Source organism: Ochotona curzoniae, unplaced genomic scaffold (assembly GCF_017591425.1).
Source record: "Ochotona curzoniae isolate NIBS_2020 unplaced genomic scaffold, NIBS_Ocur_1.0 scaffold_4506, whole genome shotgun sequence".
Classification (NCBI taxonomy): domain Eukaryota; kingdom Metazoa; phylum Chordata; class Mammalia; order Lagomorpha; family Ochotonidae; genus Ochotona; species Ochotona curzoniae.
Genome location: NW_024467119.1, coordinates 31,551,016 through 31,576,738, shown reverse-complemented (window position 1 = coordinate 31,576,738; position 25,723 = coordinate 31,551,016). Strand labels below are relative to the sequence as shown.

The following is a 25,723-nucleotide window of genomic DNA, read 5'->3' as shown; positions in this document are numbered from 1 at the left end:
TTCTTCCAAGTACATTATCTTCATTTATTTGGGCTGGAGTTTGAGAGGCTAGAAAAATCCAAGACTAAAGTTCTAGCAGATTTGTGATTTGGCGAAGGCCTGCTTCTGTACTCAATCAGACAGGATATTCTCTCAAATTTTTGATAATGACATTGATACTCATCATGTGCACTCTGTCTTCATGGCCTAACCACGTAGCCAAGGTCTCACTTTTTAACACAATCTTATTGGGTACGATGATTCAGTTTAAAAGGATGCCAACTTTGTCTATAGCTTGCCTATTGCCAAGATTTAACTTCTAAAATTTGTTATTTAAGTAGTCAATTTTAAGACTTGGCTGATGCAAATCATGTCAGATAAATCAAACAAATACTGAGTACACACTGAGTAGTTCTTCATATTCATATATTCATGGTCACTCTTAAATGAGCATGTTAATAATAAACAGTAGTCTTTATATTTTAACATGACATCTAAATTCTTATTTATATTTAAAATTCACTATGCTATATTTCAATCAAACTCAACATACTTTATGCTATGAGTAAATTACAAAGTAGTATTAGAGGTATTAGAAATAAGGAGGAGCTAGCAAGGTGGCTAGATTAGGTAGTCCTCCGCCTTAAATTATTAGCATCTCACGTGGCACCAGTTCATATTCAGCTGCTCTACTTCCCATCCAGCTCCTTGTTTGTGGCAGGGTAAAGCAGTGGAGGATGTTGCAAAGCTTTGGACCCTGAATCTACATGGGCTAACCCAAGGATTTCCTGGCCGCTGGCTTTTCATTAGCTTAGCTCCAGCCACTGCACCCATTTGGGAAATAAACCAGAAGATGGAAGATCTTTCTCTGTCTCATCTTCTCTCTCAGTGAATTTGCCTTTCCAGTGAAAATAAATAAACAAAATAAAAAATGAATGTGATCCATAGTTTACATAAATGATAGAACTAAGAAACAATCTGGGGCCTGGTGCAATGGCGTAGTAAAGTCCTCGCCTTGCACACGCTGGGATCCCATATGGTTGCAGGTTCTAATCCTGGCAGCCCTGCTTCCCATTCGGCTCCCTGCTTGTGACCTGGGAAGGCAGTCCAGGATGGCCCAAAACCTTGGGATCCTGTACCACGAGAGAGACCTGGAACCTAATCGGAATAGCCTGGAAGCCAGGAACCTAATCGGAATAGCACTGGCCTTTTGTGGTCACTTGGTGAGTGAATCGTCGTACTGAAGATCTTCCTCTCTGTCTCTCCTCCTCTCTGTATATCTCACTTTGCAACAAAAAACAAAATCTTTTTAAAAAAAAGCAGCCTGGATGTACCATCTATGATATCAAATGCTTGGATTATCACTGATAATTATTATCTCACAAAATTGTTACATGTTATCCCTAAGTTAATTCTACTATCTGATATCTATATTAAAGGTTAAAAGATCTTGTTATGATGGGAAGTAGTGATTAAGATTATCACATGTCAGGTGTTTCTACATGCTTGAGAGCAGCATGTTTTGAAGAACAAAGCACCAGCCAACCATGCACATGATGATTCCAACTGTTTCCCAAAAAAATCGCTCTGGCATCTTGCTGGCAGACAGAACAAACATCTTAGTGATGCCAATTCACTCTGAAGTGCACTCCAAAACTAAAATTGATGCTATAATGATTCAGTTAGTTAAAATACTTTGTTTCCAGAGACATATATATGTATATATTTTGTAAATATCCCAGGTATTTATTGGTGTTTGGATGTTACATACTGCAGTTCAACATACTGCATGGTACATAAAAATGAATTCAGAAAAACTTCCGAAGTCCCACCCAAGATCTATCACACTTTTCCAACTTATCCTACAGGACTTTGCCCAATTATGAACTACATATAATATCAAATTTGTGTTTCAGGCAGCTTCCTGGGACTCTGTTTGACTCAATGACATAAAAAATAGATTTTTAAAAGATGATCTTAAAAACTGAGCTCAACAGCTACTCAGTCCACTAAATTTGTTAAAAGGGTTCTGGTTAAATAGAATTACGATGGAATGCCTGAAAGCCTTTGGACAGTTTTTCGGGAGAAACTCAAAATGTTAAGAGACATATGAGTTACAAACCTGGACAAAGATGAAGAAACTGAGTAAAATTTAGATTTAAGAAAGAGGGGCCAGTGCTATACATTAACTTCCTATGTAGGAGAGCTAGCTGGAGTCTCATTGTTGCACTGCTTCTTCTGAGCCAGCTCCCTAATGATGTACTTAACAAAGCAATGGAATCCAGCCTAAGAATTTAGACGACTGTCCCCTACGCAAGAGACCAGGAGGAAGTGTCAAGATCCTGACTTCTGCCTGGTCCTTTCCCAGCCCCATCCATTAAGAGCATTTGGGCAATGGACCAATAAATGAAACCTCTGAATTTCCTTCTTTGTCTTTCAAATAAACCAATATTAAAAAATTTAAAAAAAGAAAGACAATATGGGAATTGGATATGAGATGATGGCAGAGAGTCACCAGTATTTGTTAGTACATATTAATGCTGACAAATTATTTCATATACACTTTTCCCTAATTGTTTCAACAATGCATAAGAACAAATTGCCAAGAAACATGAAGCTAGCAGGCAATGGGAGAGTGTTTGTTTACCTTTTCCATTAAAATCTCTTTCTTTGAGGTCTGTGTTTGAGAGAGAATGCATATTTTTTAATACAAATGAAATTAACCAGAGTGTCGATTCATATAAAATATTTGTCTTACTGGACATAAAATCTGCGTTTTTTTTTTTGTAAGGACATTTTTCACATAGCAATAATGTCACCTAAGCAGAAGTCAAATAGGTATGTATTCCTTCTAAATTTATCTTGTCCAACAGAAGAGAACTATGCACATAAACTAATACTTTACAGATATAAAGCATTGTTTGCTGCCAGTTACTGTCATTTAGATTTCACCCTTACTGTTTATAACTAGAATTTAGCAAACTGTTTTTGTTTTTAGAAATAAAATTCTTACCCTCTATCTGAACAGTTCCAGGACTTTTAATTTAAATATCGTGACATTTAAGTGATATTTCAAAATTTAATGAAAAGTAAAGTGACAATGGAACATACTCAGATGAATTTACAAATGAATAAACACAACACACAAAGGAAATCTGTTTTTCTCTTTTATTGTCCCTCAAACATAAACTTCTCACACCTGAGAATTTAGGAAGAATGTCATGCATCACTATGGAATATTAAGTACTTCTGCAAATTCTCTGTCATTTCCTATTGCCTTTCCCTAAAGTCAAGGTCTGCCAGGTGTACAGAAAGGTGCTCATCAAGCAGAACTGAGTCTGTGACAGAGGGAATTAGGCTGTAGCAGGTGCAGGAGAAGCTGAAGCTATAGGTTCAGAACATGAACACACTGAGAGATGAGCTCTTGAAAGCCCTGAAGAAGTGAAATGAAGCTATTAGGGTAGGACCTAATCCAATTACACGAGTGTCCTAAAATGTAAAGAAACCAGGATACACTTTCAGCATGAAAGGTCATGTGAGAAAACAGTAACAATGGAGGCATTTACTGGCCAAGGAGACAACCTCCGGAAGAGAACAAGGATGCCAACATCCTCACCTCGAATCTCTAACATGCAAAACTGAGAAAAAAACCCAAAATTCTCCTGTTCAAAGCTGTGAGTTTGTGGGGTTTGTAGGTTGTTATGGCAGCCCTAGCAAATCGCTACATTATCTATACAAATGCCTCAGTGCCATGTTAGTCACTCATTGATATTTAAAATCCTGAGCAAGACTCAGAGTCCTACAGCGAAGCCTTTTCACAAACAAGGTTCACCATGTTCCAGGCATTTGCACAAGTAATACAATTCATGTTGAACAGTTGCTTTTTATACGGGCATTTGGAATTCTGATAAATGTTAGAAACCGCATTAAAAATAAAAACTCTTATGTGCTGAGTTTTAATGGACTATACTGGGCAGAAATATATACATATTAGTGCATTTTTCATAGTGGGTAGAAGAGTGTGTTCTCTGTGGCATGTTGAAAATCACACCAATACTCAATGCAGGCATACTTTTATGGCACAGAAACATATCCTATAACTACTCCACCAACACAAGGATGTGGAGATGTAGTTGGACATTTCTGGGCCTGAGCCTAATGACCTTGGTCCTTTCCACTTTTTCTTCTCCTGGAGCATTCATTCTTATGGAAGCTAACTAATTACTCTAAAATCATCACAACATGAAGCAACTAAAGTTCCTGCTTGCAGAGGAAAAGAGAGAAAGAAGAGAGGCAGTAATGGAGATTGGGGGGGGGGGAGAGAAAGGGAAAAAGGTACTGGAAGGAGCGAAGAAACGGAATAAAAAGGTATAGCAAGGGGGAAGAGGAGAGATGCCCACAAGCTTACTGCAGTTCCAGCCATAAAGCCTGGATACCCGTTTGGGGAACAAAGAAGTCATCTAGCACAGCTACCTTGCTTAAGCCCTCACCTGACTCCATTGTCAGCCTCGATCTGACTTTACTCATGTTAAATTCTCAAATAAAACCACCTAGATGAGCTCATTAAATGCACAGAATTAAAAGAAGTTATTGTTTTAGGCTGGTAAGTTTTAAAATGGCTTATTACATAAAATAGAATTGCAGCTAGTATTTTATTACTAAAATGGGTTTTCCAGAATTCAGAATTCTGAGCCAAACAACTTCTGTTGGTTATGGTTTACCCAGTCTGTGGTGCTCCATCGTGGTAGCATAAAATATAGCACAAATCAATTAGTTAAATACATACCCATGATGTGGCTTTTATATTCAAAATTTATGAACTATCTCTTGGTGTATTTTATATTTGCCTGTTTCTTTCACTAAACACTAATAAGTTCTATTTCATAATTATGTACATAATAGAATTTACTTAAAATTACCAGTTATATCTACATTTATGTGTTTTATCAGAGAAATAAAAAAGATAGATACCAGAAATTAGTGTTGTTTCTACAACAGAATATTAGCCCTAGAAACACAAACATCATTTGCTGTCTCATATATAACCCCTCTACCTTGCTACCACTAAATATCATTAAACCAATCAACCAACAAATAAGATTTCATTAGGGGAGAGCATCCAACCTAGAAATTAAGATGGCTCATTCCATGTTGGACCATTTGAGTTCAAGTTCTGACTCCATTTCAATTCCAGATGCCATCCAGAAGACGCCCTTGGAAAAAACAACAATAGTATCTCCAGTAATTGCAGTCTTGTCACTCACATGGAAGGACTGATTCCTTGCTCCTGAATCCACCCTCGCCCAACCCTTGCTGTTGTAGGGAATTGTAGAATAATCAAGTAGTTAAGAGTCCTTTCTTTCTCTTTTGCCTTTCACTTATAAATAAGATTTTAAAACTCATTAATCTCCTTACTAGGATACATACATATTATAACACCAGAAAGATAATTAAGGGAAAAAGTAAGAAAATACTAGCAGCATTGCTACAAAGAATCATCATTGATTTTGTTCTGTTAAGCTATCCCAAACATTACCTATGAACAAATCCTATCAACTCAAAATTTGAAATATCCAATATTCAAACTACTCGCACCCCTTGAACTTCTATCAATTCACTATAAGCCACCATTATTTCACAAATACATGAGCATGAAGTCATTTCTACCATGTCCTTTTATTGTCTAAAATAACACATAGGCCAGAATACAAGCTTAAATGTGTAGTTTATTATGTCCCTCTCTCCCTCCTATCACACTCCTATCACATGTAAAATGAGATCCCAGTCATCACCATGGCATATCTATTTGATCTCTTATCCCTTGTCTCTTCATTTATCCTACCCCTTCCACATTGTCTTGTCAACCTTTAATAAAAAGTTTAAGTGTTCTCTTTCCTTAGTTTTTGTGTTTATGTTAAGCCTCTTCCCATAGCTGTATGAATACCTTTCTCCCCTTCATTATGTTCTACATTACAACATTGTCAAACTATTGCAAATGTTGAGAATCCCTCTCTGAAACAGAAAGACACTGTGCTGTCACTTTAAATTACGTCTAAGGCAAAGTTATGGGGGTGGGAGGGAGGGATGGGGAGAGAGAGGGAGTGAGAACGTGAAGGATGGAGGGAGAGAAGCACAAGAGACAGACGGACAGACACAGAACAAGGCATCTCCCATTCCTCTGGTTCCCTTTCAAAATGACTACAATAGCCAGGACTAGGTCAGGGCATCCGGGAACATTATCATGGTGGGAGGGGCCCAAAGATCATCACATTTCTGCATTTTTCCCCAGGGTAAACTGGGAAGATGGTGGATCAGAAATGGAGTAATTAGGACTCTAGCCTTCAAATCCTGATTTATATTTTAACGATGCATTTATTAGAAAGGCATTTAGACAGAAAGCAAGAGAGTGAAAGCAGGAATAATTTCTGTCTGTTTTACACCCTAAGTGGCTGCAATGTCTGTAGTTGGGCCAGGCCAAAGCCAAGCACCTAGAACTACATTCACGTCTCCCACATGGATGTTAAGGACTCAAGCATTTGGACCATCTTCCACTACCTTCCCAGGTGCATTAACAGGGAGCTGGATCAGAAACAGTGTAGCCAGGACTCCCAGATGGGATATAACCACTACTCCCAGATGGGATGCCATCCTTGTTAGCAGCTGGCTGTACTGTGCCACAACACCAACGCCTGCCTTCTTTATCATCATAATAGTTTTCATCTCCTATGGCACATTATGTATTTGTTATCTCTCCACATGAGAATAAAAACACTAAGAAAAACAGGTATTTGATCTGTGCTGTTACCAGCAAAACATGAATGCTTTAGAATATCATCAAATATATGACAGAGAGCTGATGAATGAATTGATTTATCAACAAATCAATGAGCAAATAGATGGCCCATCAAAAAGTGAACATTCAGAAGTATATTCCATTGTGAGCTCTTCCTGTGCTATCAAAAAAGTGATTTTCCAATTCTAGAAGACACCTTTACACTCAATAAATAACAAGCAGCAATAAAAACTCTCCTGCTCAGACAATTGTAAATCTATGCAGGATGCACAACGGAGGATGCTATAAAGGTCATGCCACAATTTCATATCTCCGTCCTAAAGTCTCAAAATACAGTCTTTGCCATTATGATACCATTGGTCAATGTAAAGTGAAACTAGCAGATGGAAGATTTCTCTGTTTCTCCCTCTCTTTCTCACAGTTAAATAAACTAAAAAAACTTCAACAATCCTTTGTTCACCACAGCTTTCCCCCTTGGTATTCTAAAGTAATGAAATAAAACTGAATGTTTCCCTCACTGCAGGCTACATTCAGAAGGTTACAAGGTTACCTTACAATGGAGGCCTGGAGATTTAAAGAAAGATTTACTATGATGTATCCCTGACATAAAGAACCACATGTCCTGATTGTTATAGAAACTATCACATATTCCTATTTTCCCAAAGTAATGTTTTGTTATATTTACCAGTTTTCCCTCAAGACAAATTCAATATGTTTGCTCCTTCTGCTTCACAATTAATGAATATTTTCATTAATTATTTTTCATAAAAGGAACAAGATATATGAGCTCAAGTGAGTACTCGAGGTTATGAAGTAAACAGCATGAATTGCAAAAATGAATATTAAGCAATAATGTTCATTAAAATAAGGATTTATGTTTAAAACACATTTTTTCCTCACATTTGAAAACAGCATACAAGCAGTTGAGCAGAAACATGTCTGCTTCAAATTGCTTAGAATATATGAAAGTACTTTCAAAATATTAAAAATTAGGATTAAAAAGGTTTAATGGGGGCATTTTTGAAATCCATATGTAGTTTATTCACAATACTAATTTTCCATCAACTTGTTGGAAATTTTTTAAATTGCATCAGAATATTTCTTTTAGTTTCAATTATCAACAAAGTTCATGAACAGATCATTCTTGTATTAAACTTGGGGATCTTGGATCTCTTACTGTGACACATACAGTTAAGCTGATGCCTAGAATTCCAAAGCTGCATATAAGATCTGGGTTCAAGTCCTAGCTGCTCTGTTTCCAATTCAGCTCTCTAGTGCTGATGCCTAGAATTCCAAAGCTGCATATAAGATCTGGGTTCAAGTCCTAGCTGCTCTGTTTCCAATTCAGCTCTCTAGTAAGGCACCTGGGAAAGTAACAGAAATTGCCCCAAGGGTTAAGATCCCTGCACCCACATAGGAGACCAGGGACAGGGTAACAGTGAGGTTCCAGGCTCCTGGTTTCATCCTGGGCCAACCATGGTGGTTGTACCCATTTGGAAGTGAACCAGTAGATGCAAGGTCTCTGTGTCTCTCCTCCCCCTTTGTGATTTTGCCTTTCAAATGCTAAATTATTCTTAATAAAAATAAGATTAGAGATCTCACTTTTAGACAAAGAAGTACCTGACACCTACCATGTGCCATTCTCATCTTTTTAGGTTGACTGATGTACTTATTCTTACAAAAATCCAACCAAATGCTGTCCCTGTTCTTATTTCTTGGATGGACAAATTGCGACACAAGCCTACTGGTCCAAGGTGACAGCCAATAACGTGACAAAATTAAATTTTGATGAAGGCCATCTTCCAACTGTACTACATCTTCTCTTATGTCCCTAGCCCCATTTTCTGCACTAATAAAATATGATTTGACAATAGAGTCAAGTGGGGGTCATGTGATGGCTTACAGGTTAATCCTCCATCTGACGTTCCAGCATCCCATATGAGCACTGGTTTGAGTCACAACTGCTTTATTTCTGATCTAGCTCCCACCTCTCTGCCTCTCCTCCTTTCTGTATATCTGAGTTTTCAATAAATAAATAAATAAATAAATAAATAAATAAATAAATAAATAAATAAATAAAACATTTATAAAGGATTCTCTAGTACATTTGTATTCATTGTATGGGGAGATTTAAGAAAAAATAGCTACAAATCTGATATTTTGCAAAGCAGTTAAAATAACCACATAATGTATCAGTGTGTCCTAGCTTTATAGCCCACCTCAATTTGATTCCAGCTTCCTACTAATGCACATTTGGGAGGCAGAAGATGACAGCTTAGGTGGTTGGATTCCAGCCACTCATTGGAGACCTCAATTAAGTTAATAAATTCCTGTTGTGCCCTGATCAGCTGTGAACACTTTGGGAATTTGGAATTGAACTAGCAGGTTCAATTTTTTTCTTTCAAACAAAAAATAAATAAAACAATAATAACAACGTCAGAGGTCACAGCAGACAACTCAAACTAAATTAGAGAGGATAAAAAGGTTTGAATTTTTTTCATGTTGAATTTATTAACAGCTAAAAAACAGAGTACAACAAATTAATAAGTTTCTTTAACATATCCAATCAGAAGTTTCTTAGAAATAAAGGGACTAAACTGCAATCATCAAGCTTCATTGAAGCACAGCTAAATACTAAAATACATGAAGATGAATATGCTTGAGAAAAGGATATGGCTGATGATATTACTATGGAGAGATCAGAAATAACAAACCAACTTTAGCACTGAGAGGTAATTTCCAGTAACAGATTGAGCCTGTTAGTAACTGTACATATACAAAAATGTTGAAAATGATACTTTCACTATTAGAAAATAATGTATGGTTTCCCAAGGGATCTTTGGTGTGGAAAAATATAAGCTTAGTTTAAGGAGAAAGGAGGCAGATTAGAAGAAGAGAAGTGTTAAAATGTTTTCAAGAAATCACAAAGAATGGCAGAAGGAAAATACAGAACAAGGTATTAAAAGAACATCAAAATTAATGAAGTCTATTTTTTTAGTGTTACAGAAAACCTGCAAGAAACTAACAACTAACCTTTTTTATTTTTTGTCAAAGCAGTGTCTTGTTTAAAGGAATAATCTTGAACTTTAAGATTCTATGAATACATGGTAAATGTTTCTCTTACCCAATGTAAAATTGAATTTTCTTCTCTTGCCCATGTACAACTGATTATCCCATTTCTCTCCCAAAATACAGGGTATGAGGCAGAATACATGTGTGTATATTTGTTGTCAATGCTGGACACACTTTATAAAGTTATACATACTCAACTTCCATGTCAAGATATAGATTCATGCCAACTCTCTGTAAACTTCTAAAAAAGCTGGAATCTTAGAATTGTCATACTACCAAGAGTCTTACTGAAAAGTCTTCACATTTATTACTTGGGGCACATATGGGGGATTTTGAATTGCACGAAGTCTTCATGAAGGAATACTGTTTGAACTGCTTTTATGGCCTGTGGAATATACTACAGAAGGCTGTGGTTGGTGAACTGGAGCTCATGTGCCTGGTTGTAGCAAGATCCTACTGATGTCTGCTCAATCAATTCTAGTGAATAAATGATGCACAATATTCCCAGAACTTCCAATTGTGTAAAACAAGAATGAATAGATTTTTGTGCAAAGTATACTCATTTTTGAAACTAGGAAAAGTTGCAGAAACTATATAAGCACAAGAAGTTTAGCAGGAGCGGAACTGTCATGTAGGAGAGAATGCAGAAGCATTCTATAAGACTTACATTAACTTTTGGTGCAGATCTGTTTTTATTTGATTTGTTAAATGGGCTGTAATGTTAATAAATTTGGAATATACTGCTTTATTGAGAAAAACAAACATCTGGCACTAAACACAATTCAATTGTTTTCTTTGATTCATATATTTCCAACATTTAAACTACCTCTTTTAATCCTTTGTGATATTCCCCAGGATGCTATCCAGTTTGCTTCCAAATTGTATTTACTAAATCTTACTGTAGCACTTGCCTAATAATAGTCCATTTGTCATCTAACATTCAAGCCAAAACTTAAGATGTAGACCTCAGTGGAAGCTATTAGATCTTTCTAAGACAACATACTATTTGTCTTTATTATAAACTGCATGATAAAAGTAATTAAATATGAATTTTATTCTAGAGATAATGTAAAGGATAGCATTCATCTTCATAAACAATTGAGAGAAAATATATCTTACAGTACTTTTTATGACTCTATCGAAAATATGCCAAGAAGTTAGAAGAAATACATGTCTTTTAGGAACCTAATTACTTCCTAGGATATAAGGAAAAATAAAGTCCTTCCACTAACCAGCACTGCTTATATTTCAGAGGTTGAGTTATTCAATACTAGAGCGGCTATCAATGTAGGTAAATGGGAAGCCAAGACTTTAAAGAGGATTACCTTATTCTTACAAGAAAGATAATGACAAATTCATGAGGAGAGAAGAGAAAATATAACCATGTTTGTTAAGATTACCATGTTAGTCAAACAACATACTTCAAAAAAAATTCTAAACACACTTGAATTACCATATAAAGTTTTTTAGGACTGTTACAAGAAAAATTAAATGTTTTCTATGTGTTGAAAAGTCTTCCACACTTTTGAAATTGTAACATACTATACTGCAACACAGCTATTCAACTTTCATTTCTGTGTTTACATAAAGATAAATATTAGCTTATAATGACAATTTATAAACCAAAAATAAGAAATACTGACTTTATTTGCTAATTTTAACTTATTTTTAGTTTTAAATAATTGTAAGATAGGCAATACTTTTTAAAAATGTATTAAGATTTTTCATAAAAGTATTAAACACAACATAAATGTACTGGTCATCAAATGTCATTACTACATAATAAGCTCTTGAAAGTTTTAATTGATTTTAAATCACTTACTCACATGAACTAAAATATAATTTGATCTCTGAGAACCACTCAAAAAAAAAACTAAGATAGTCAAATTTGTATTGATTTTATGCTAGCAGATTCTTAAATATACCTAATCCCTTGTTTTTGGTAACCTCTATTGAAAAACATTAATTTCAAAGTCTATAATCACTGTGTAAAGAAGAGAAAATTGTGACTGATGAAGCTTCAATAACTCAATGAACATTCATTAAATATATGCTCTTCTCTTAATTTTGTCTCATGTTGCACAAAGCGAAAATGTCAAGTTACTCTAAGTGTTGGAGTATTATTATTTTCTCATTTTATGAAAATATAATATAATCGGAATACAGTTAAACATAAACTGCCTTAATCAGTGAATGCCAAAATGCATACTAGCTGCCTCTAAATTCAACGATACTAAAACATTATGGTCAGGTTCATCATGCCAACTTCCTGAGATTCTCATAAGTTCATTTTATTTATAATAATCGTACTTATATCAAAACTTCTTTAGTATAAAGAAAAGATAGCTCATGTATATGCTTCCACTTCAGGGAAAAATCTTGACTCATAAATGACTATAGAGGATTTAATTATGTCCGCAATGTACAAAGCATTTAATGCTAAAAATCGCTACTATTCATAATTCTGGATTACTTAATTTACCTATTTACTTAAAAGGTATTGAAAAAACAGTGTGTTTCAGAGAATGATTCCATATTTCAATTCTTAATTTTCACTATTTTTATGTAACGATTACATAACTAATTTTTGGAGACCTAGCGTTGCTAATGAAAATTTAACCATTAGATGAATGATTAATTCTAGGTCCATGACTTGAATATATATATATAATATTAAGCCTTTAATTCAAATGAAGCACATTACAAGAAACTTCCCTTACCTTATATGTAATGTAAACTATGGTTCCAAAAGTAATTCCCAGTCTTTAACTGATTAACTTAGCAACAGTCTAACAAAGGAACAAAAACAAAAGTAATTCAACCTCTAAAACAAATTTCTTAAAAATTACAGCAGCTTGCCTTCCTATCTATACTTAAACTATCTTAAACATTCTTTAAACAGCATTCATACAAACAGCATGTATAGAGCTTGCTGTTTAATTTTTACCTTGAAAGGCACTGGTTCTTCAGTAAGAGGACTAACAGGAAGTGACGTGGTACTGCTTGCAGGGCTCATGTCTGCACTCTGGAAGGCAAGAAGCATTGATTTAAAAAGGGCATTTTGATAGTCATTTTGAGCACTATTAATAGAATACTTCTGAGGCCAATGTTTTGTTGTAGCAAATAAAGGTACTGCCTCATGCCAGCATTCCATATAATCATCAGTTCATCGTCTTTTGGCTCAATTTATAATCCAGCTTCATTCCAATGACCTCAGAAAATCAGTGGAGATAGCCAAAACATTTAATCTCCAATTACTATCATGGGGGAACAATGGAAACCTCTTAGCTTTGGCCTGGCCCAGAATTGATCATTGGAGCCATCTGGGGAGTGCACAAGTGGATGGAAGATCTCTCTTTCTCCCTTTCTTTCTGGGCCTATTTCAAAATAAATCTTAAAATGAAAACCAACAAGGATCAGCATTGTAGGACACTCCTAATGAACAGCTGTTAAAGTCCCATTTGCTCTGCTCCCAATCCAGTTTGTTGCAAATGCGACTGAACACATGGGACCCTTCAACCCTTTTGGATGACCTGGTTAGAGTTCCTTCTCCTTGCTTTGGCCCAGCCCAGGTTCAGTTGTTATAGCTACAGCGAAGTTAATCAATTGATGGAGACTCTTTCTCATTTATTCATTCATTCATTGCACTCCCACCACACATCTCCCAATATTCTTTCAAATAAATCAATCATTCTTACAACAAAATAAAAATAAATGAGTAATTATAAAGACACAGATGGATGACATTTGGCCTAGTGGTTATAAGATGCACTTGGGATGTCTACACAGATATCAAGCATCTGGATTTGAGTTCCAGCTCTACTCCTCATTCTGGCTGCTGGACCATGATTGGCAACAACTGTTAACTCAGGTAGGAGGGTCCCTAACACTCACACTAGAGAGCTGGGTAGAGATTCCAGCTCCTTAGGTCTATCTGTCCCTGGCCAAGCCCTAGCAGGCACTTAGCGAATACATCAGAGGATGGGAGATACTTCATGCTCAGTAGGTCAAGTCAGTCAGTCGGCCAGCCTCTCTGGTTCTCTGTAACCCTACAACTCATATTAAGAACACAACACACATGTAGAAAAAATAAAATCAGATTAGAGGATTTGTACAATAAGTATAAGTAGTTAACCTGATAATCAAAAATTCTCCTCAGACTACCAGTGCATTAAATATAATGTCTTGAACTCAATTTCCTATTTACTTCATTTTATTTTTGTGAGAGGCAGAGAGAGAGAGAAACAGAGAGAGAGAAAGAGAGAGAGAGAGAGATTGACTGATTGGTTGATTCCATTCACTCCCTAAATACCCGCAAAGCCCCTGGCTGGGGCAAAAGTTGTGAGCTAGATGCTGCAACCGGATATTCCAGCTGAGTGTCAGGAATTGTATTATCTGAGCCATGACTTCTGCCGATCACTGCCTGTACGAATAGAATTATATATTTAAGAACTGAAGAAGCTGAGAATTGAACCCGGCATTCAGTTGCAGGCCACAGGCACAGAAGGCCTCTTACAGAGTACTATGTAGTATTACGTTCAATTAATTTGTTTACTTTTATTTTTTCTTTAAAATTAAATTATATATGCAGTGAATCATTATTTTTGCTGTTTTATTTCTTTCAGGAATTGTTATGCATTTTTTCTTTTACGGAGACTTACACTACTGTAATCATTTTTTTTCATCATGTAAACCATACCTGTTAATAATACACAATTGAAAAATTTTTAAAAACCTATCAAATTTTTAGAATTCCTACCATTTTACATTTATACACTTCTTAGTTCCCTAAGAAATAGGCATCTCACTTAGTAATTAACATACCCTGTTCTTTCTCAAAGTGGCACTATTTTTCAGTGTCAACTCTGCCAATGCAGAATCTGGGACACATCCGGTAATAATCAGAATACCCGGTGAGATCCTGACTCTGGCCCCAGGGCCAGTCCTATGAATGAATCAGTGGGCAGGATATATGTTTCTCTTGAGCCGCTGTGTTTCAAATAATTTAAAGAAAGCCTAAAACCTTAACAGAAAATTAAGCACCATGGTTAACAAAAATATTAAAAAAGAATTAGAAAGCAGCTTATGTTGTTTTTAATGTCCTTCAAAAGTGCAGGGCCTGCAGTTCTATTTGGGTCTCCCACATTGGTGTCAGCAACTTCTGTTACTGGGATGCATTAACAAGAAACTGAATCAAAACCATAGCAGCCAGGTTTGAAACCGGAATTTCGATATGGGTTTCAGCCACCCCCTAGTGATGGTTCAACGTCCTGAACTACACAATACCCACTCCTAGCCAATTTTAAATTCCAAATTTAGCTAGAATTTTGAGGTCATTAATTGGCTAAAATTTGAAAGTATTTTGAATTGCTGAGTCTTATTTTCATATTTTGTGATATGACAAAGAAAGCTTATTACTGCAGGAATCTATCATAAGAAGCAAAATTCTCAAGTAAGTAGAAAAAAATCACAGGAAAATGTGCTTCCCTGTTAGAATTATAAGAATTTAATCAAGTGACAGTTCACACACAGTTCACGGATAGTTGGGTTATCTGGCATTCACTTATTGTATTGATGGGATGACCAGGTTTTTAAAGTAGAATCATTTTCAGGAGACAAAGGTGATATTCCATTGTAAAAACACATAAAACTATTCTTGAAGACAAAACATTTTAAACTTCATTAAGATAAAGAAACCAAAAAACAATCTTCCTGGAAAGGTTCTTGAAAATGTTGATATTTCCTACAAAGTCCCAGGGGCGAGGGAGTAATCCTAAGGAATATAGGAAGCAGACAATAAACTCTTGCATTATTTAACACTGATTGCGTGAATCTCTGGGAAGCTTCGTTCTTGCTTTTTAACTTTCAAGTGCATTTTATACTTAGACACTAATTTTATAGTTCTTAAGATATATTGAGATAAATTTTTAAAAATAAATCAATCTTAAAAGACAACATTTGATAAGCTATAATTAGTAAGTTCCAAAATACATATGTATCAAAAAGTGGAAAAATCGCAACTCTCATCTTATTGTTTCCTTACTACCTTTCCAGTGAGTGAGCTGTAATTTAGGTGTCATTTCAATTTGCTCACCCTTTTAGATACAACGCTATAATAAAACTTTAGAAGATAAATCTAATGCCAACTTCAAATTTCAATTCACTCGAAATTGCAGTCAGTAATAGCCATGCAGGTACAAGTGTATGCCTAGATAAAAATAATTCATAAGATAATATTATCAAAGGTTAACAGTGTATGTAACTGTACTTTCTTCATAATATGCTTCATTGCAATTATTAAATTATTCACTTTAGATGAATCAGAGACTCTGGAAATGGTTGGTTCATAATACTACAAAAATGAGCACTGGAAAAACAAATGATCTATTCTGTAATAAGCAAACAGCATGACTCTCCTTGATTATCATGTACAACACTTGTATTTTTTAAACCACTGAACACTGCGCTAAACGTTTTTGTCATGTTATGAGAGGAACATGCTAATTCTTACAAGTGTCCTTAACTCAGCTTTCTAAGTCCACTCGATAACCTGCTTGCCTCCAACAACAGTGTGGCTAAGACACGCGCACGATTCTCCCGAGTGTGGGTGAGTATGGAGCTTCCTAGGCAGGTGGTTCACGGAAGACAGAAACACAGCTTTAGTTCAGAAAAAAAGAACAGGGATTCCGGGAAAAGTCATGTCCCATCCTCTCAGAAACAGTGCTCGTCCCATAGAGTCATATTTTGATGCTGGGGATAATGGGGGAAGTAAAAAGAAACAAAACTGTAGCGATGAGAGGGACGAAGTATATTATATTCTTAAAATTTCTAACTAGAATAACATATTGTTTAAGTTTTGCAAACACCATGCCAGTTTAGGATATTATGAGCTGCCACATGGGGCCAGTGCTGTGGTGCAGCTGGTTCAGTCACTGCCTTGATGCCAGCTTCCCATACAGGAGTGCAGGCTTGGGTCCCAGCTGCTGCCTTTCTGAGCCAGCTTCTTGTTTAGCAGTCCTGGGAAAGCAGCACAGGATGACCTAAGTACGTGGGCACCACTCACACGGAGACCTGGCTGTAGTTCCCAACTCTGTGGTTATTTGAGGAGTTAATCAAAAAATGGAAGATTTCTGTCTCTCATTTGACACACACACACACACATATATATATATATACATATTTAATTCGTAAGAACTATCACACATGGTAACTGATTTCAAAAAGCCTTAAATGAAAGCAACACCACATTAGAGAAAAACGGTGGCAACAGGGTGATGACAATACTTAATTTCTGTAAGATGGTTCCTGAATCATTTTTTAGACTCTTTTGTATCAAGCTAGAAATAGCAGATAAGTCATCTCATTGAAAATTTCAGACTCCAGTATAATTTTTGCAACTCTGTCAACCTAATGCCTACCTTGTCAACACTGAAATCAGAACGGCAAGTCCTTTTTGAAGAGCAAAGATTTTAGAAAGAGGTCAATTAGTGAAAACAACCAGAGTGACAGTAGGATTTCAAATTATAATAGCTGATCTTTCATTAAATAAACATTAAGCCTGAAAAACATTTTGTTGAAATAGCAGTTTGTCCCTCAAGTTAAAATTCAGACAATAGTTTAGGGTAATGGCATGCATCTTGTATTGCAAACAATATTTTCAATGTTTGATTACAACATACTCTACCGATAATACTTCATAGACAATAGACAAAGGGCAAGGTTGATCATTTTGATGCACAAAATACTTTTGGAAGAAAAGAGAAACTGAAGAGTAAGATGTAATATTAATATAAAATAGAAAAAGAATATTGACAGTAAGAGGGCAAAATTATGCTGTAGCCCTACTGTCATTCCTATTGGTATTAAAAGCATAGTCCTTTACAGGAAATTAGAAAAATCTGGTTGTTGGGCCAGGCACAGTAGCCTAGTGGCCAAAGTCCTCACCTTGCACATGCTGGGATCCCATATGGGCACTGATTCTAATTCTGGCTCCACTTCCAATCTCGTCCTCTGCAGCCTGGGAAAGCAGTCGAGGAAGGTCACATCCTTGGGACCCTGTACCTGCCTGGGAGACTCGGAAGAAGCCCCTGGCTCCTGGCTTCAGATCAGTTCAGCTCTTGCTATTGTGGCCACTTGGGTAGTGAATCATCAGACAGAAGATTCTTCTGTTTCTCCCCAACACTGTATATCTGACTTTCCAATAAATATAAACCAATCATTAAAACAAACAAAAAGCACCTCTGGTTGTCTTGCTTGGAAAAGGTATGAAGAAACGGATCACATGATATACAAATAATCTATCACTTGATATTATCAGTGTTCTGTGTATACAGTTTCCAAAACAGCTTTGTAGATGACAAAATTTTAAATTTAGAACATTTAAGATTATAATTCAGTTTTTAAATTTGAATACTATCAGTTATGGACTTAATTCCTTAAAACTATATTTTCTTAAGTATTAGAAATATGTTGTTATATAAAGCATTTAGGATTTCATAAATGCATATTAAAAAATCTTGACAGAACACTGTTTTGGGATACATAACCTCCCTACCAAAGAATATTTCATTTCTTAATGAAAAACTGATGTTAAATTGCTTTGCTTGCTTTCATATTCCACATGGGAATATTGAAGGAAAGCTTCAGTCATAGAAAATGATCTATGCGTTTAGCTACTCTTAAGGTACTTGGTAGAGTGAGTTTACATTATTAATATTTACTGAGTGCCATAAGTCCATGGTTCAGACCCATTAATTACACTTTCTAGGTAGTATAATTAATGGTTCTGTCCTATGACGTTAAAGTTTGTGTATAAGGATTTCTTGAAGTGAAGCATAATCAATTGGGCTCAAATCTTTTGAGTATATAAACAGACTTAAGTGGAATAGTTTTAAGCCATTGGAATATTATAATGACTCTTCACCCCAGATATGCTAACTCTATTTGGAGGATGTATTCTCACATTTTTAAATTTATGTGACAAATATGCACATACATTAAAAAGGTGATATATGGTAAATACATATTTATTTGAAAGGCAGAGTCAGAGAGAGACAGACACACGCATGTATACATACCCACAAAGGGAGGGAGGAAAGAAGGGAAGGAGGGAGAGAAAGAGCAGAGAGAGAGAAGGAGAGGAAGAGAGAGAATAAATGATAGAGTATTTGCATATTCCAACTGTTAGTTCATTCCGTAAATAACCACAAAGGCCAGAACTAGGCCAGACAGAAGTAAGGAACCTGGAAATTCTTCCAAGCCTCCCACATGGATACAGGGCCCAAGCACTTGGGTTATCTTCTGCTGCTTTTCCAGGCACATTAGAAGGGAGCTGGATCAGAAGTGGAACAGCCAGAACTCAAAGTGGTACCCACATGGGATGCATCACAAGCAGAGGCTTAGCCTGATCTGCCACAGCGCTGGTCCTTACATTACAGTTTTAAGCCTTCCTCCATCTTGCTTTTTCGAAACTGACCAATATATAAAAAACTCCTCCATTCTTTTACATGACTGTATAGTATTATTGTTTATACCAATATTTTTTAATATCATATTCCCACTTTTGACTATTATAAACAAAATCATTATTCATTTTATACTAGAAACAAATTTTTATATATGTGGAATGTATATATATATATATGGAATGTATATATGTACATATATATGGAGTGTGTGTGTGTGTGCGTGTGTGTGTGTATGGAATGTAGAATTACTGGGAAAAATCTAGGTACAAGTGCACTTTTGAAGGACTATACCAAATTGCCTGTATGGAGACTGAGTTCATGCACTCACGTGAGGCCAAAGAGTTATTTTCTCACTCTCACTATGTATTCTCTTCCTGAAAAGGCCTTTAACACAGACCTACAGAGTAAACAAAAGTTCTGATTGAAGTTCACCTTTCTAAAATCTGACAAAGAAGAAAAACTGTTCTTAAAAGTCACTTTCTCCCTAGTATCAATAATCCAAGACAGTAGAGAAATATAATATCCCAAATCATGACTGTCTCAGCGTTGAGTTAGCTCTTAGCTCTATGCTGATCTTCTGACACAATTCTGATTGCTAATCTCTTACTTTATTGTTCTGCCACTAAAATCAAAGCTGTGTCACAAAACTACAATAACCCAAATTACTGGGCTACAGCAAAAAATAAACTGGGTCATTTCTTTAGAGTGGACCCCACAAAAGAAAAGAGGAATTAGTTCTTAGTTTTGGAAGTTTCAGAAATTCAGTTTTTCAATCCACATAGGCTTTGTAGGGGTGATTCAAAATAACCAAATGAATAAAGACCTGTGTTTTCTCAGATTTGGGGCAGTGTACTGAGTAATAAAAAAAAAAAAAAAAAGTAAATTCTTCATTACAACTCATAGCGATAACCAGTTGCAGTTCTTTCCCTTCTGTGAAGAAAATCACTCAGAAATCACATTATGGAGCAAAAGAATCTGCTTAGAATACAGTTTTTTTTTTTTAAGCAATTAGATGTTCCCAAAAGATACTTCTATAAAGCTATGGCAAATATATAAAGAAATGCTAATCATTTAGAATCACAGAAATTTCTCCATTTAACAATTAGTTTACCACAATGACAAAACTTAAGGCTAAATTTTCAAAAACAAATCAGCTGTCAAAAGTACAACTATTTCGTGCCAGATATACCACAGCATAACTAAGAACAAAACCATTAATCTTCACAGCAAGAGAATGTTCAAGCCAGGAAACACTGTGTCAGGTCCAGGGTCTGACCTTATTGAGGCCATTTTTCCTGGGCCACCGTCTCCCTACCCAGGTTTGCAGGTACTGCAAGTACTGGCCAACAGGACAACACTTAAACACTGAGGAGCCTGACACTTCAGAGAGAAAAGAAACTTGCCATTTGGTGGCAAGGCCACTTTTTGTCCCTTACCAGGTGGCCAGGAAATGACACTTTCACATGGACAGCACCAGAAGTGCCCAGCCATTTCCTAACTGGTTGAGAGACCACCAATGGCGAATGTCTTCCCACAGGTTCTCACCAAGAGTCAGGGAATCCTTACAAATGCAGCACAATTTCTGAAAACCTGGCGTTTCCCTCACTCTCTTCAAGAGGTATCCATTTCCTGTGTTTCTTCCAGGAGGTGCTTTCCCCTTTTTTTTCTATTTTAATGTTTAATTTTTCACTTTGCAAATATAAGTTAATGAGTCCACAACAGATCCCCAGCTTACTTCTACACTAAGACGAAAAGGGACTCACTGAGTTTTGCCAGTAACAGTTATGTTTTGCTGGTTGTGTATTACTTCCCTCAACAACAGCTTAGTTTATTCATTTCACCCTGATTTTTGTTTGATTTAATTTTAGGAAATTATAGTCTCTAACCTTATATTCAAGTTTCACAAGCCCATAAATGAACTGCCGAGGCCATTCCCAAATTTCTCTGAAGATACACTGAAGCTGAGTCCCTAGTTTAACTCAATATTTATTGTAGGGAAAAGAAAAAAAAAAAACACCTCTGTCTGACATCTAATTTCTGCAGTTTGATCTGAAATAATTCTCATTGGGCTTCTTTATGCCTTGATAAATGACTTGAAACTTCATCACTGCTCTGTCCATTTATCTTATTGAATATTCCCGGTATTTCCAGTTGCTTCCCACAAGTCCAAATTATGCTTTAATTTTATTAACACTTAGCCATATTAAGAACCTACAACAGACCAGAAACCATGATGTGTATTCAATAAAACAGTCACTGCCTGCAATTATTTTAAGTTCATTAGAGAGACAAGCAAGTATGAAAAGGACAATTGGGAAATGAATAAATGGATGGGATAGACAAAAAAAAGTCAACTAACCAAAGATAATCATATATAAAATATGTGTCTACTTTTTTCTAGTCCTTTTCTGCTTACATATTTCTATCTTTAATATTAATATAAATAATCTTTTTAAAACTAAGCATGATCTGTAACTATATTCTCAGGATCTTTGTCAAATATTTTCATTCCATATGCTTTATGATGAATACAAAAAATATACACATCATATATGTTTAGTCGTCTTGCTAGACTTTAACTTTTATGATTTCCACATATTAAATGCTGTGATGTTATACTTAAAATAGGTTTGTAATATCTTACAGTAATTGTAGTGATAAAGTCTCAGTAAAAGTCTACTGCACATGATTGAATAATTTCACATATGCTATCATTTTAGTAAGATTTGGCTTCTGGACTTAGAAGTTTAAGCCCCAAAGTTACACTTAAGTGGTCCTAAAAGGGTGGAGTTAAAATCCAATTACTGTGCTATGGAGTCGGCCTAAAGGGAGCCACTTAGGTCACTGGGGTACACCTGTGGAACACAGTTCTCAAGTTGGGCCTACCTACTATTTGCTTAATTGCTCACCCTGTAATACTCCTCATATGCTTCCATTGCCACATCAATATCACCAGATGGTTACACTATTGGGGTCATCCAATTAAACTGTGGACCTCCAAAACAGGGAGCCAAAATGAAGCCTCTCCCTTCATAAATGGCTTCTATTTTTTTAAATCACTATAATAAAAAACTAGCTAATGTAATACATATTATCAATTTTGTTCTAGGGCTAAGATTCTTATACTATTGCTTATGAATTCTTAGATTCCTAATTTATTTTATGTTCAATAAGCAATGAAATGCATCACAATTTTAATAGGTCCTGACTTATTGGTTGGGTAATTATTAGCGGAAAAGATAAATCAATAATTTTTTTAAACTTCAAAAAATTAGTAAATTCAAAAGCAATACACACATGAAGCCCATTTAGGCAAATATTGCCTCATTATCACAGAATGAAGGAAGACTTCTGTAACCAAAGCCAAAAAAAAAAGTCTATGTCAAAGATTGAATTTTTACATATTAAAGGAAATGTCATAAAATTATAGAGGAGAGGCACTCTTTGGAAGACAGGGTTGTTAGGAACATTTATTTCTCATTTCTGGTGTTTCCTGCCTTCTGAATGGAATTCTGCTAGCACTGTGTTCTTAGCCTCATTCCTAGAAAAACAGAAGATCACTATCCTTGTGATAAATCTGGAGCACTTTCCCTCTGCATGCTGTTTTACTTATTCTTTTTGCTAGCACAGGACATGCAGAGAACCTGTGCTCTGCTCAACAACAGCATAGCTGGCTTTTCACTGCTGAGGTGTGAGAAAGAACTTTAACCCTTGGATCATAAGGGGGTTTAGCCTGGAAGGTTGGCTATGGCTTAGGGAGGCGTTCCCTTTCAGCAATGGGCTATTTTTATGGGGTCCTGTGATACTAAAGAGATGGCTTTGGGGATGAGCTAGCCTCGGCAGAGCCTCTCAGTTCTAACAACCTGAGAAAAGACCAAAGTCAATGGTGTCCTTAGCTGAATTAATAGAGGAAAAGACCCTCAGCTAGGTAGACAAAGATCCTAGCAGCCCCTCCCCAGCATTTGGAGATGTCTCCCACAGAAATGAGCAGTCACTGAAGAGATTTCTATGACTGAATATGCAATTTTTCTCCTAATTTCCATAATCAATCACCAATCAGAACAATCAATAATCAATGCTGCATTTCTAACTGCTGGGACTAGTCATGTGAACTCCTATTTTCTTTTTTTTTTTTAAAGATTTATTTTTATTATTTTTTTATTGGAAAGGCAGATATACAGAGAGGAGAGACAGAGAGAGAGGAAGATCTTCCGTCCAATGATTCACTCCCCAAGTGAGTGCAACGGCCGTTACTATGTTGATCCAAAGCCAGGAGCCTCTTCCGGGTCTCCCACGCGGGTGCAGGTTCCCAAAGCTTTGGGCCATCCTTGACTGCTTTCCCGGGCCACAGGCAGGGAGCTGGAAGGGAAGCGGGGCTGCCGGGATTAGAACTGGCGCCCATATGGGATCCCAGGCGTGCAAGGCGAGGACCTTTAACCACTTGCGCCACATTCTTGAGATCCCTCCTCACATGTCCTTCTCTGTGCACCTAATTCTTCCTGATCAGAAGGTACACATACACATAAACAGTGGAGATGACGAACTGTAGCAGAAAAAGAACTTTAACATTTTATAAAATACGGCAGCATCACAGTGTATTGGGTAAAGCCACTACATGTGACACTGGCATCACTACGGCTGCCAGTTCCGCATCCCGACTGCTTTATTTCTGATCCAGACCCCTGATAATGTGCCTTGGAAAGCAACGGAAGATGGCCCATGTGCTTGCATACAGGTGAGAAATAGATGTTCTGAGCTCCTAGTGCTTGGCTTCCAACTGGTCCAACTCTGGCCTTTATGGCCATCTGGTTGGGTGAACCCATGGATGGGTCTCACTGTGTGTGTGTTTTTAAGGTAGAAATGACAGCTTCCTGATAGTTTAGATATGGGTTTCAAATGAAATAGAAGATTCAAGAATGCCTTTTAGAATTTTTTGCTTGTGCAAAAGGAAAAAGTAGGAATGTAATGAGACAGAAGAATATAGAAGAAACATACTTGAAATGAAAAACCAGTAAGTCCGAGCAAAGGCTTGAGCACACTGATGATTCTTGGGATACCCACATTCCATGTTGGAGTGCCTGGGTTCAAATCCTGATTCTGCTTCTGACTTGGGCTTTCTACTAATGTGCATCCTGGGTGGCAGCAGGTGGTAGCACAGATATTTAGATCTCTGCCACCCATAAAGAAAATCCCGCTACGATATGGGCTTCTGGCTTCAGTCTTGCCCAATTCCCACTATTTACTAGTTGGTGAGACCTCTGTCTCTCTTTCCCCACCAACCCATTATATCTCATTCTTTTTCTTTATATCTCTCTGCCTTTCATTGTCAATTAAACATTTTAAACTATGTTTAAGTGTTCTTTCCATCAACTGGAAAGGCAGCATTAGAGAGATACTTCCAATCACTGGTTTGTTCCTCAAATGATTGCAACATCAAGGCTGGGCCATGTAGAAGCCAGGAGCCAGAAACTCCATCCAGATCTCACACTACTGTGGCAGGGACTAAAGTAGATGAGCCATCACTGCCTACCTCTCAGGGAGTGGACTAACAGGAAAATGGATCAGAAGATGAGGCAGAGGCAGGAATCAAACTATGCTGTCATAGGGGAAAGGGGGTCTCCAGTGGCAGCTTAGGTCAGTGTGTCACAATACCTGCCCCTAACATATTTTTAAAACAAATATTAATAACTGCTCAAGTTTGAAATTGCAATTGGTCATCCAACTGCATCCAAGATACATAGTAGATATACTAGTGGTTGGATACATGGCTAAAATAGGCTACATAAAAGAGTTGATACGGCAGCATATGGGATAATGTAACCCAATTAATTCTGGAAATAATGAAAATGAGTATCAATCAATTAATTATATTGTTCGAAGAACAGGGAAAGAGATGTAGGTTGACCTCTGATGAAGACTGGAATGATAGCAAATATGTAACATGTGATGAATTCAGCTTTTAGCCAAAAGCTATCACGGATGCTGCAAAGACAGTGGTTAGGAGATTATGAGGGGAAGTAAGGACACCTGCCTTTGCCTTTCCTAAGGCCCATAAGCAGAGGGATGGAATAGTACCGACTAAAATGACTTCACCTGAATTACCCTTACCTCTCAAGTATAAAAACAAATGCAGCATGTTCTATGAAAATATACTTACGACAACCCAAGTAATTTACAGTTGGTGAAAACCAAGAAAGACAATTTTATATCTGGAGTCTAAATTTTTATTTTTCTGTATTATAAACATTAGTTTGTAGAAGCATAATACACAATTTGTTTCATTTGCTGGTCTCTGCCCTTGCCCAAGTTCCTTGAAACTATCAAGAAAATGCGTACTCACCACATTCTTTCAGTCCTAATAGCTGAGTCCTAATACCTAAAGGAATCCTCTCCACCATTCAAAAAAATCTGT

At 36.5% G+C, this 25,723-nt stretch overlaps 1 protein-coding gene across 2 annotated transcripts in view; it reads right to left on the bottom strand.

Annotated features, from left to right (window-relative positions):
- CCSER1 (coiled-coil serine rich protein 1) overlaps positions 1-25,723 on the bottom strand; it is a 1,046,074-nt gene that overhangs the window by 609,983 nt on the left and 410,368 nt on the right. For both annotated transcript variants that reach the window (XM_040967487.1, XM_040967488.1), the window contains exon 7: positions 12,792-12,869. In XM_040967487.1, the coding sequence (XP_040823421.1) occupies positions 12,792-12,869 (78 nt within the window). The remainder of the gene's footprint in view (positions 1-12,791; positions 12,870-25,723) is intronic.